Source organism: Struthio camelus, chromosome 8 (assembly GCF_040807025.1).
Source record: "Struthio camelus isolate bStrCam1 chromosome 8, bStrCam1.hap1, whole genome shotgun sequence".
NCBI classification, from domain to species: Eukaryota; Metazoa; Chordata; class Aves; order Struthioniformes; family Struthionidae; genus Struthio; species Struthio camelus.
In genome coordinates, this window is record NC_090949.1 from 16680181 (window position 1) to 16693850 (window position 13670).

Here is a 13670-nt window from a genome sequence, read left to right on the forward strand (position 1 = left end):
TAGCAGAATACATATGCATTGTCACAAGCTGCTTTTGTGGGACTACGGTAAGAGCTAAATATGGTTTTCTAGGCAGCTCAGTGATATGCAAAATGTTAGCCAACATGCTGAGTGAGCTGTAAAGGTCACTTTTACATAATGACAAGCGCACAGTGTGAGCATCATAATTGTACGTGTTAGCATGGAAGATGCTAACATTAATTATCCTCTTCTTTAATCTCTCCCTTTAGTTACAGGCAAAGATATCTTCCAAGTAGAAGGCATGCTGTCAGAAACAGTTCCTCTGTAATCTCTATGGATTCCTATTGTATACCCAATATTCTTTCCAGTTAAATTAGAACAGTTTGTTTCTAAACACACAGAAAATTCATTTTTCCCCTGAGTAATGAGAAAGAAATGGGATCAGAAAGGGAGGGTGAAAATGGCATCCTCAGGACAAATGTGTTCCTCTCCTCAGGGAAAAGTGTATTTGTAATTGTACAAACTATTTTTTGATTTGAACTACCAACACTGTAGGCAGTAAAATTAAAAAAATCCCCAAATGACTTTAGTTCATTTTGGCTTAAATGAGTGTCGGCAGCTTGGCAAACCATTACAAATCATAGATTAGTGTTGAGAGTCATGACAAGCCTATCACTGGGTAACCTGTGGGTGTGCTGCTGCTTGTTACCCACAGTACCAGGTTTCCACTTTTCTGTCATTAAAACTGCAGCCAAAGTCTTGCAACAATTTTATTATTGTTGATGCTATTGAAAAAAAAAATTGTAATGGGAATGTTGCATTAAACCCTCATACCTATTGCTATTGACAATACAGCTTATTTACTACTTTTCCTGTGGAACCTGAAATATGTATAATAAATAAGTCTTCTGAAAATTCCCAGGAAGTATCTTTTCTGACTTTAAACCCTGGAAAGCACACTCCATTTATTCAAATTTTGAATTAATTCAGTAGCCATGAAAATGGCATCATTTTCCAAGTGAAAATTTTAACTATAAGCTATTCAAGCTACAGTAATTTGCTATGCCTAGCTAAAATGAAATATATAGCATCCATCTGTCTTTGCTTAGGAGACACAAAAAACATCCTAGCATTCATGCTGCTTGAACCTGTCTTGTTAGACACACTTCTAGTGAATGCCATCAAAACTAAGCCAATGTGGATTTAATTGTATATTAAAGAGTTTAGATCCTGGTATTATTGCATATTTACATGAAAACAGACAAGTGGGAGGAGCTGATGGTCACAAATAATGTTTATAAGGAACATAACAAAGGAAATACACAATATGACAAGAGTTGTGGGAATCCATGATGACAGAAGGATGCAGAACCAAGGATGACCATCAAACTAGAGTAACCAAACAGGACAGCAATTATGGACTCTCTCAAGGTACACTTTAAAAAGTAAAAGATGTGGGTTTGCAAGACAATATGAGAGGTGAAAACAGCCAACTGACCTAAGAGATCACAAACTAAAAAAAAAAACGTAGACCTTAACCTTAATTCTACATAGGTTTTTTAGTCACTATCAGGCATGTTAGAGACGATATGTCTGTTCACATATTGTTCCTCAGACCTCATAAGCCATGAATCCACTCCCCGGCTCTTTCTTTTCTGATCTTGCTGACAAAATCCCCAACTAGTTTCTGCTGCTTCTTGTACAGAAGAACGACCTTATGTTACTGTTCAGAGTAGATCTAAGGTTTGAATTACTGTGGAGAGAGAGAGTAATAACACTACTTGATAGGATTTATGTGGAAATCTGCATTTCTTCATTGGCTTTTTGGAGAAATGCTATTTTGAAATACTGAAAAATATAAAATCGGAGACAGGCAGTGAAAATAGAACTAGCATGAACAGTGATCTATGCGTGTTGCAAACTGATTTCTGGCTTAAAAGGTCTTTTTGATCTTTTGTTTCAAGCCTTTAAGGTTTGGTCGTTAGACAGATTCTCCCCCACCTCATGTGACAGTGTGGCAGCTGAGTCTACCTGAGATGCTTGAGCTGGAAGGCGGCATCTTGGTTTTACAATGTCTATGAGATAGCTGCTAGCAATGTGTTTTCATTGTGGCTCTCAGACTCTGAGATTTCTATTTGCTAGAGCCCAAACTGGATTACCATCCGAGAAAGCTGCAAGGCACATCTGTTTTCCTAGATTTTTTCTAGGTGTGGGACAAGAAATGATCAGTTTCTTGAACAGTCTTTTGCTGGCATTGAATGATGTTATTTATGAGCCACAGTTTAATTTATCCCTTGTAACTCCATGTTTTGTCATCCTCTCATTTCAGTAATGTGAATTAAAATATTTATCTGCACTGGCTGGAATATAAGAATGGCTCTGTGTTATCACTGCAGCACTAGGCCAAAATGCACATTTTTAAATGAATTCACAACATATTGCTTATCCAGATAGATACAATCTACTGCAGCCTTTCTAGACAAAGAGTGTTTTTTTCTGTTACACAAGTTATTCAATTTTTAATTTATTCTCATTTCTGTAAGCAAAACATGCTTTCCAAAATGTAAGAGCTATGATGGCTTATTTCACTGTCAGACATCACAGTGCTGCTACAGCTGACAAGTTTTATAATTAACCATACCAATACAAAACTAGGTCTCTGTGCCTTAGGCTCAAGGTTTTATATTGTAAAGCATGAACTGCATAAATGATATTTTTAAACGATGTATACTTTGCCATTATTACATAATGATTTTACTTAGTTTTCCTGGGAGAGTGAAAACGGAGCTCTAAACAGAGGACCAGCCTGTTTTAACAAAGGAGAGGGACAGGAAAAAAGAACAGCTCAAGTCCAAGAAATTAAATGTGTATGCATAGTACTTAAAGTTCCTAATCCAGTTACTTGTAAAAGTCTTATATAAGACATATAAACCCCTAAATACACAAAATGAAATAGCAAGAGCTTAAATAAGGCTACTTTACCTAACATATTCTGATTACTGCTACAGGTTGCAACATCATTTTTTGAAATAACAGTGAAGAGGTTTTCACATAGTACAACTGCATATCTAACTAAAAAGGAGATATAAAAATAGAATGTGCAGTAGGGATGATAACAGAAACAGTGTTTCACATGCCATATTTGTTTCTATTCCAGTCCCCCGTTTTCCATGGTTGATACTTTTCTTAAAAACTCAGTTTATGGTGACATTTCCTAGGGTCGAATCTGAAGATGAAGTCTTCTGTGCATGTGAGAGAGAAAAAAAAAACATTTTCATAGTTTCTGGGTGCAAGGAAACAAAAAATAGAATGCAAAGAAATAGAAAAAGCCTGATTCTCCCTATAAAAAGTCATCCTAAAATGTTTTTTAAAAATTTTCTGTTTGAAATGCTTGAGGGTTCAAAGATGGATCTTGACTTTGAAACAACATTCACAGAGACAAACTGGTTCAGCCACGTGGGAACTTTCGAAAATTGCATGAAGCTTGTTGGCTAAATTCCAAAGCATTGCGAAGGTAGGATATGATCAACGTGCATGAGCAGCTAACTTTGCCACGCAACCAAACGACTCGTTAAATGCCTCACTGCAGAGAACCTCTAGGGCAAACAACAAATCTCATCTATTTTTCTACAGCTTATTCTAGACAGAGAAGTATATAAGGGTTTGGCACTTAGAGAGAAGTTGCAGTAATGGGAAAGGAGTATCTTTTTGACCTAATGATTTTTTTTGGATCAATTTAAGCCCGTACAACTGTATGGGTCCCAGAACTTTGTAGGTCTCAGAAATTATCTTTGAAACAAAAACTGATTTCCTGAAAAAAATCAGGAAATCATTTACATTTTCTCAAAACAGTAAGCAGTGTCAACATCAATAAGAATCTCACTAGACTATCAAAGATAACTTTAGCTTTGCATCTGACTAAGCTGCAAAGGTTTAACAGGATTAGTTTGACATGAGAAAAGTAAAATTAGAGGCTACACTTTAAAACAAAGGCTCATTCATGCAGAAGAAGAAATATTTTCTTTCAGTGCCAAATCTAATTAAATATCCCTTGTCATTCAACATTAGAAAAAAATTCTTCCTGCATTTACTAGAGTGTCTCATGAGCAGTGGGAAAACAAATTCTCATATATTTGCTGTCTATGGATTTACAATGTCTAATTTGTCTTTGGATCAGGCTGCAAAATCTAGTCCTTTATTCAGGCTTTTTTTTTTTTTTTTTAAATGAATAGAATGGGTTGACAAGGCTCTTTTGTCTGGTGGGAGAATGAATATATTTCTTTTTCTTTAATGTTATAAATATTCTAGAGATTGTAGTAAGCATAAGAGCAAAACAGAAGGAAAAATTTGGTAAATTTTTAATCACTACAGCTCTTTGAAGCCACATTCAACCTTCCTTGTTGCCTGGATTGCTTTTGCTAACTTGTATCGTGCAGCAGGCAGGCATGCTAGCTATATAATATTAATAATAATAATAATAATAATGTTGAATAATGACCTTGTATGTTGTTTTATTTTTACAAATGAAGTATCTTTAGGCCTCTGGAGAATATCTATTTCTAACATAATGAAAATACTTCTGGCCATAATCTACTCTTTCTCAGCTGTAAACTCCACCCTGTGGACAGTTTGTGATTTCAGCTGTTTAGAAGGTATCATCTGTTCTGAACTAAGTGGTGTGCTACCTCAGTATGGCATTAACATGTACTTCATTCCAGAACTTTTGTCTGTGAATAAGGCAAACAAATGGATGCAATTTAACATATTTTGGAAACAGGAGTAAAGTTCTGATTTTTTTTAAATAAAATCTTTTCATATTATTTTAAAAAATCCTCCCTATTTTAGCAATGCACTTACAGTCATTACTGACATACTAAATTATTGGCTTTAAGCCTTTGTGGAATACAGAGAAGCTTAAGCATGTATTTAACTCTTCTCTGAAATGAAGACTTTATGGCAAGTGATTGGTCAGTCATGGTAATACTTGGCTACTAAATGACATCACATTTAAACGTTTTATAACATAGCTTGCGCATTATCGCAGCAAAGATTTCATTCTCATGGGTCTGTATAGGAGCACCCTGTAAATTTACAATGCTCAGCATTATTTAGTGTCTCTGTTATAGGCACACTGAGAGACACAAGGAGATTGGTGATTCCACAGCTGTAGAAACAAAGGAATACCTCTTGTTCATTACATATAGATATAAACATTTATATGTTAGATATAAACAGCCAATAAACTGGAAAGCCACTGAAATATCTCTCCTTACTTTGAATTACTGCATGCAGAGAAATGTAATTCTATGTAATACTTTAAAGTAGCACTTGATATAATGTGAACATTAGTTCAGCTTAGGGGAGACATACTCTTTTATGCTAGCTAAGTGATGCTTGACAAGTTGACAGCAGAATCCTTAGGCAACTAAATTAAGGAAAAATCGGAACAAGTTTAAGGTCGTACTCTTTCCCCATATTTTAACAAAGAAGAAATAACATTTTAGAAATTCTAGTGTACCTTGACATACTGCTTTGTTGTGCTTGATCACCTCAGCTTTCATTTTATACAAACTGTACGATTTTGAAGGACTAGATTCTCTAGTGCAAAAGCCACCAGAAAATATGACATGTCTGTCTCCCATTACTCTGTAGTTCTCAGAAGTTTAAGGGATGCAGACCATGGCCGTTAGCAGGAATGGTTCCTGGTTAGGCCTAGGAGATGAAGAAGTTAGCAAGACTGGGAAATAACGAGGAATGCAGTGAAGCACTACTGTACAGAAGGGAAGGAGACGCTGCAGGTGAAGAGACATGAATAAGAGTTTACCTGGGGGGAAAAAAGCTACGGAAAGAAGGATAAACAGGTATAGTGACTGAGTTAGTTAGAAATCAGGAGATGACTCTCCAGAGTAGACAGACAGACAGAAGAGCTGGTCAGTTGAACCATATCAATGGCATCCATGGTGCGTGGGAACATGGACAGAATGTGCTTTGAAGTCCAGGTCTCCTTGTGTGAATGGGTTGGTAGGGAAAAAAATGCAGGAAACAACATGAAGGATGTTAAAGCAAGAGTAGGCTTGTAAGCATAAAATGATGCATCAAAAGCATGAAAGAGTAATTTAACTTTGGATATGTGAGAGAAAGGTAATGATGCAGTAATGACTAAGCAGGTGAAAATCACTGTAAACGAAGTAGCGTAATAGGCGCACTGTGCTTTTGCATCAGTTTAAGAAGTGCAATTCAAACTATTTTCTTTAAAAATAAAGTAGGATTTTGTTTTCTACTGACAACAAATGGTGTTCTGATTCTCAGGTTAATGAGATTCTCTGCCTGAATTTTTACTTCCAAACAGCTAAAGTGGTTGGGCAGTGCTTCTTTTTCTTCTGTTTGCAGAAGCATAACGCCTCTAGTTTGTAATATAGGGCCCCCTGTCAGCAATCACTTCTCCAGTAATTAACCATCAGCTTTAACTGCAGGTCTCAAAAAAACCCCAGTAAGATAAGATATTTTTTCTAAAATCTAGATCTATCAATATACGACAGCAAAAACATTTTCTGCAGATGTCAATATTCAAGAAAAACATCAACAAAGAATAATGGCTTAGTATACATCGATTTGTCCAATATTACGGTGGCTATTTACAAAGAACCATTTATGGTTACAGTGATAATTGAATCATTTTGTGCAGTTTGTGACTTATGATCATAATTTCATGTTCATTATGAGCTTTGGTATTCTGAATTAAAATTCTAATTGAACAAAAAGCATTTCTAGATGGGTAAGAGAATCGAAGGATTATTTTTATGTTTTAATTTAGCTAATCCATCACGAACAAAGTATTCCAATATATTCCCATATTGATTTAGCATGCATATTCCTGACGTAGAAGTTAGAGAGCATCAGTAACTGAAGAAGAAGATGTGAGAGGATGCCAAAAGTTTGCTGCCTGATTTCAGAAAATATTTTGATCTTTATATATAACAACAGATTGTCAATGTCCATGCATCTCACAGACTGTATGTTAATTAATTAGACTTGATGATCAAGAGCTCTGTCTTTTCAATTCTGTTCTAACAAAATGATTTGTAAAATCAGGACACTGTCATCAGCTAATGGGCAAGCCATAAAAAGTTCAGAATGCAGGACTGGAAGTTACAAATTGCAATAACATATGTTTATGAAAAATATTGTTCTATGATTAATAGAAGGCTTATTATACTCCTATTTTTTTCCAACATAAAGGGAAGTTCTTAAAAAGAGAAGTTCTTTAAAAAAATTCAAGACATCTGGGATATTTTCAAAATGTGCACTTCAAGAAACAACATTCCCAATGAAGAAAATTCACAGAACACTTACTTAATATACTTCCTTACATGCTTTCAAGTTTCTAATAATACGTTCTTGTAAAAGGGAATCCTTACCAAAAATATTAGACAAGGCATTTGAGTTGAAAATGAAATTTAATTTTAACCATTTTTCTTTTTTTCCAAAGTAGTAAGTTTCAAATATAACAAGATTCAATTTATTAATTGTATATGCTTGCAGCATTTGTATATTTTTAGAAAATGTGCAATAAGCTTTTCACACAGACTCCTCGAAACTGTGTTGTTACAGTTTTATCCTAGTATCCTGATTACTTCATGAAAGACAATTCCTTAGCAGAGAAATAACAACAGTAAGAATTTTCTGCATGCGCTCTTTGAAAAGGAATCATATTTAATTTTTTTCCTCATGCAAAATTATTTATGCAAGTTTGAGCTTTTCAGAGGGCTTCTTGGTGCAGTTACAGCAAAAGGTTTCCAAACTGAAATATAGCAGCTGACACTGAACCAAAAAGTATAGTCCAGATTCTTGTGCTTAGTAAAACAACACTGCCCTCTGTCGATGATGAACTCAGGATCAACAACTGGGGCTCAAATAAAATACATTTTGTTTAAAACATATCAGTCTAAGGATAACTGACTCCCTCTTTCCTCTGATCCTGAAGTTAATATAACTTTGAACTAAAATGCACAAATTCCTCTTTATTTACAATCCACTGACTTCTCCACTGAAATAATCAATGAAATAATAACATTGATATGAGTAAGTGTGTTTTACCTCTTCATAATAACGGAGATTATTCTCAGCCACATTCGTGAATGCTGATCTCATATCATACTGCATGTTTTGCTTCCATCTGTCCCAATCAGCTTTCAGAGCATTATTGGCACATTCTACTTTGTCTTCAAGTTTCCCAATTTCTTCTGTGATCTAAACATGAATTGTAAGCATGAAAAAAATTAGTAAAGTCACCATTTCAGAAGTGATTGACACCAAGTGATTGTTGTGCAGTAAGATGAGCAGAACTGCAGAACCTAGGCTGACATTAAACTTAACACAGAAAAACATTCCCTGGGGATAAATTTTAAATTTTGTTCCTATGGAGTAGCTCAGTACAATTTCTGGAATATTAATAGCACAAATTCCAGACCAGAATTAAAGTGTTGCTGAAGATATTCCTATTGACTGAAAACTTATGGACACTGGCACCTCTTCACTAGCTCTTGATAGTGACTTCACCTAAAAAGGAAAGTACAGAGCGCTATACGGAAGCAGAATCAACTATACATTTTGGAATTCATCCAGAAAAGGTGAAAAAACTCTGACGGAACCTTTGATAAGCTCAGGAGAAATCAGAATGGGGGGAAGACAAAATAAATCATAAACACAAGCTTTATGATTTCTTGCCTAGTCCCTTGTAATCTTTTATTGGAGAACTAACCTCTGTGCGACCACGTGAGGGAGAGAGAAATACAGAAGTAGAGAAAGAAATTAAAACAAAGGACTTCTGCAGAAAAGGAGCTCTTTCACACGGATCCAGGTTCAAAAACCTCCTGGGCTACATTGCAGACATTACTTTCTTCTAATACTGCAAATGCCCAAAGTGACTTCTGAGTTAATGGGACAGGAAACATTAAGTGGATAGAGGGCCTCTCTTTAATAAGTCTTCTAGTCCTCCCAATAATTTTGTACCCATTGTCATTTACTAATCAGCTATGTCAGTCCTGGGTGGCAGGCAATCAGAAAATGAGATAAACCTGCAGCTATGGTGCCAGGTAATGTTCTGGGACTGCCCAGTGACTATCTGTGACCAACCTTCACTACGGAAGTCAGGCAGAAATGCTACCAATATAGAACACTGAAGACAAAAAGTTTATCTGCTCAGATTGCTTCCATTGCAACGCAGGTCCCATTACACTCTCCTCTTCTTTACATGGATTTTGCTCTCAGGCAAATTTTTTTTCTCCTCATACAATGCTTCTGTAAAGTTAGATAGCTCCTCATGATCTCTACAGAGTAGGTGCTTTCATTGGTATGAACTTCCAAATCTTTTACAGGTTTTTCAAGGAACACTTAGGCGATTCATAGAATGCAGAAATACCAATACTGAGAGCAGAATGTGGAAAGTCAAGGCATGTAGCCTCTAGCCTGAACCAGGCAGGGAGGAGCGTGTTCCAGCACAACAGCTGCAACTGCTGCAGACATCAGGAACGAACAAAGCGGCACTGTCTGCAATGGTTACAGAACTGGAGCCCCCCTCTTAACATTCACCCAGGTATCAATGGAGGCAGATAGCGCCTGAATGTTTCTTGCATGATCCTGTATCCAAGCAGAGACACATATGGTTTAACCAAGCAATCTACTCTTGTACACATTTCCACTATGCGTGGCTCTGTAGAATTCCTGTTCACATCCCATATAATCTCAGCATAAAATGTCACTGATTCTTTGTGCTACAACAATGTAGTACAGTCTCTTGTTGACAACAGACTTTATCCACCAGTGCACTAATGGCCCCTCTTCTTGCTTCAGTCCTTGTAAAATTTATGTGATCTACTTTTTCACACCTGAAAAAAACTACAAATACTACCCTCTTCAGCTGACATGATAGCAGAAACCAATGAAGAAAGGCTTAGTCTCTAAACTAAAACATCTACCTAGTGTATCCATGGTTTACACAGTGTAAATTGTTATAACAATTAAATTTGATTCTGAATCCATTTGCCGCGTTTGATCTCATTGAGGCAGGTAGTCTGGTAACTTAAATCTTACATCAGTGATTACCACAGAATGACAGCACAGTACGAAAGGACATCACTGGACAGGAATGCATGAGCTAGACACTGCTAGGGAAGAATGCTGTCCAAATGTGAATAGTGAGGCTTACCCCACAAGCCAAACTACCCAGTAAGTGACAAAGTGTTTTACAATATTTCATTTAGTACAATAGCATGAATTTCTGTTTTGTACATGAATTAATCCTACAGTTGATGGTACTAACTCTTTTCAGTCTGGTGTTAAAATGTAAGATATATTCAGAATGTGACAGTTTCAGCCTTTCACCTCTTCATTATTCAGTTCCAAGTCTGAATACTAGAATTCACAAGTTAGCATGTAATGTTTATCTGGTTCTGTCAGAGCACATTATACCAACCTTTGTCAGAATTACTGTTAGCACTAGTTGGCAGTATGAAAACTGTTAAAAACCTGAAACCACTGAGGGTTGCAGTAGCATTACTGTTTATTCCTTCAGAACGGAGCATCGCTGCACTGACGAGCAACGCAGCCACGAATTCCAACGTCTCTACAGCTAGAAATCCAGAGGAAGCAAAGGCCTAGACAAGTAGGAGGACACTAAAGCCCTCCCAAATATTGCCTGCAGAGCCTGCATAAAATCACATTCTTCAAATCTTCCATACCCTGAACAACTGCCTTCTTTAAGGCCTAAGAGGCAGATTTTGGGCTTTTAAGAAGCACCACAAACAGCTGCCTAGAAACCAAGTGAGAGAAGCACAGCTTAAGAAAACTGCTTTTCGCAGCTAGTGAACTTGGTATCTCATGAGGTTTAACTTGTGATTCCAGTTTATTTCAGCTGCACTGACCTTGAGAACATTTTGTATTCTCCTGCTGTATAACTTCCTGTTTGTTAAACCATTTAATGCTTGCTGTGACTTATACTAAAGATCTTACAGCCTTTTATCAGCTCTAATCACAGTCTGAGTTCCCTCATCTATAGAGTGGAAATGTTCTTCAAATAAGATTAGAGTTCATGCTACTTGTTGTCAGCAGAATTTCTGGCTATTAGACTGCATTGACAAGTTCAATCTGACATCTATGCTGAGATGATTAGAAGTTACATGAGATCTGCTTAGAATTAAAAACGTGCAAAGAGAGTCCAAACTCAGGGTTTGATACCAATTCCAATAACAGCACCTGTGTTTTCAGGCTTTTTGTTTTTTAAGACCTCCTTTTATTCTAGAATCAGTCTAGTTAGAAACCTCAGCAAAATATTTTAATATGTAATAAAAATAAAAACATAGTAAAAAAAAAAGTTAAAAAACAGTCAAAGGTTACCCAAAGTGTTATAAATACTATGTGTAAGAAGTACTTCTGCTCCACTTATAGTACAACCTGCTGTAAATCTACAACTCCAGACTTATCTCTTACTCCTCCAGGAAAATAAGTCAACCTAAATTTGGATAAATCTTTATTACAAATTACAAAACTGCATCTTAATTATGAGAATCATTATTATGCATTCATCATGAATGAACTAATGTTTTAATTTGATGCAAGGCTTCATATAATGTTTTAATTTGATATGTTTGCAATCCTATCTATGGGTGACATCATTTTGAAATCAATTCTCCATAGACTCTCAGTGAAATAAAGAAAAACTAGTAGTTGGTATCAACAGAACAAGTTCAATCTTGTTCCTTCAACAGAAAAATGAATATAAAATCCCCGAAAAACTCCTTAAAAGTGCTGTTTTCTGTAGACATAAATAAGACTACAAGTCACTGTGACTTCAGATTTGAAACAGAAGCTGGGCAGAAAAAAGGTTTACAATAAAGAGCATTTTGATTTTTAGTACATACAGCATTCGTTTTACTTATTACAGGGTGGTTAGATCAACTGTATCTAAATACCCCTTTCAAACAAAGGGCTTTTAGTTACCATAATAATCATTAGTAGTAAAGCTGCACCTACCTATTGTAGAATAAACTAAACTGTTCAAAAAGTAACATACAGTCATTAGAAAATCTACCTCTATCTACTCCAAGAATAATGATAAATAATTTTCAAGAATTAAGTTATGTTAGTCTTCCTTCCAATTATAAATTGCTGCTCTCATTTGAGTTCGGTGGCAGGTTCCATCAACAGGCAGCGCACCCGCAGTTGCCAGCATTTTCCTTGATTGGAAAAGCTTTCAGCTTCTAGTTAAGAAGAAAGTCTTCAGAGTACACCTTCCACTCAATTACAGAGCACAGGATTCTATGATCGGGTTAGACTGACAGACATCTATTTTGGTGCTCTCATGAGAACACAAAGAGATACAAGATCAACAGGATTTTTTTGAAATAAGTAAGAAATAGGGGGGTTGAAAAGATAAATCAGAGACCTGAATACCTGGGTAATCACATTGTTCAAAGGCTTTTACCACAACTAGAACTAGGAAACACAGAAACAGTGAAAAAAAGACCTGGTTGTACAAAGTGATCTCAAAATTTTACTGTAACCAAGTACAAACATCGCATTATGAAGTAAAATATTCTAAATATCAAATCAATGTGGCATGACCAATACTGCTGAAGGGAAAATTATTCTTCTTTGTCTGTATTAGTTCAAGAAAACAAATTCAAGAGAACTGAGTGATGCACTGTGCTTGAGGACTGCATCAGATTACAATAAAAATATACTCTTAAAAGAACATGTCCCATCAGGCAATGTTCCTTTACCCAAGATGGACAGCAGTAAGACATGGTATACAAGTTGTATGAAATTGCAGTTCATCATTGAACCACTCTGTGCAAATGCAACTGTTTTTAAGCAGGCTGCCAACCTACAAACAGGAAGCGCTGATAAAAAGGGATGCAACACTGAAAAGTTCATATAGCTAGCTGCGTACAAGAACTTCTGTGATGGCATAGAACCTTCCTTTCTTAACTATATACTTTGTTTCCAAATGCAATCTAACTAATAGATCTTACCTATGATCCAGCGAATATGAGACCTCAGGTAGCAATTAATTAACAAGTACATGCACTGCTCTTATAGACAGACTGAAAAGATAAATACTTCAGTAAAATTTGCTAGAAATTGGCCTTGCCTACTTTTAAAAAGCGATATTAGTGTTAGCTAAAATGTTAATTTATTTCAAACAGAAAATACATCTCAATCTATTTTGGTTTAACATTCTCCATGAACTCATACTTTTGGGAGCAAAGAGAGGATGTGGTTTTCCTGGCAGCCCATGACTCCTTCCAGTGATGCCTCTGAACATCCCTGCAACCCTGGGCCAGGGAAACTGTGAAAGTCCTCACACGCCCGCACCCTCCCTTCTCAGGCACCGTGACCCTCCCCACATGTCAAGTTTACAGATTTTGCCTGTATCTACCCAGTCTTTCACAGGCAACTGCAGGCATGAGCTCTCTGAGAAATACACTGGCCTCCAGCAGTAACGCCAGTAGACAAGAGGACTATGAATTGTCATTTCTACCCCAACTTCTGGCCTGTTGGGCTTTTGTTACTTAACATCCTCCCTGTAGTTTAAGAGAGCTTTGAACTTTACATATAATGTAAACTAGGATGGGAGAAGTAGCAAAGTAAGTAGAGAAATCGAAACGAGACTTGTGAGCACAAAAGTAATAAAATGAAAGGACAAGTTA

At 36.3% G+C, this 13670-nt stretch overlaps 1 protein-coding gene across 3 annotated transcripts in view; it reads right to left on the reverse strand.

The window, feature by feature from the left end:
- Window positions 1–13670, reverse strand: part of SNX7 (sorting nexin 7) — a 35774-nt gene that overhangs the window by 1786 nt on the left and 20318 nt on the right. Inside the window, exons 8-9 of one of the 3 annotated variants that reach the window (XM_068952338.1) lie at window positions 8059–8211; window positions 1150–1714 (exon numbers count right to left, since the gene is read on the reverse strand). In XM_068952338.1, coding sequence (XP_068808439.1) covers window positions 1712–1714; window positions 8059–8211 — 156 coding nt within the window. In that variant the 3' untranslated portion in view covers window positions 1150–1711. The other 2 variants (XM_068952337.1, XM_068952336.1) reach the window with 2 other exon arrangements.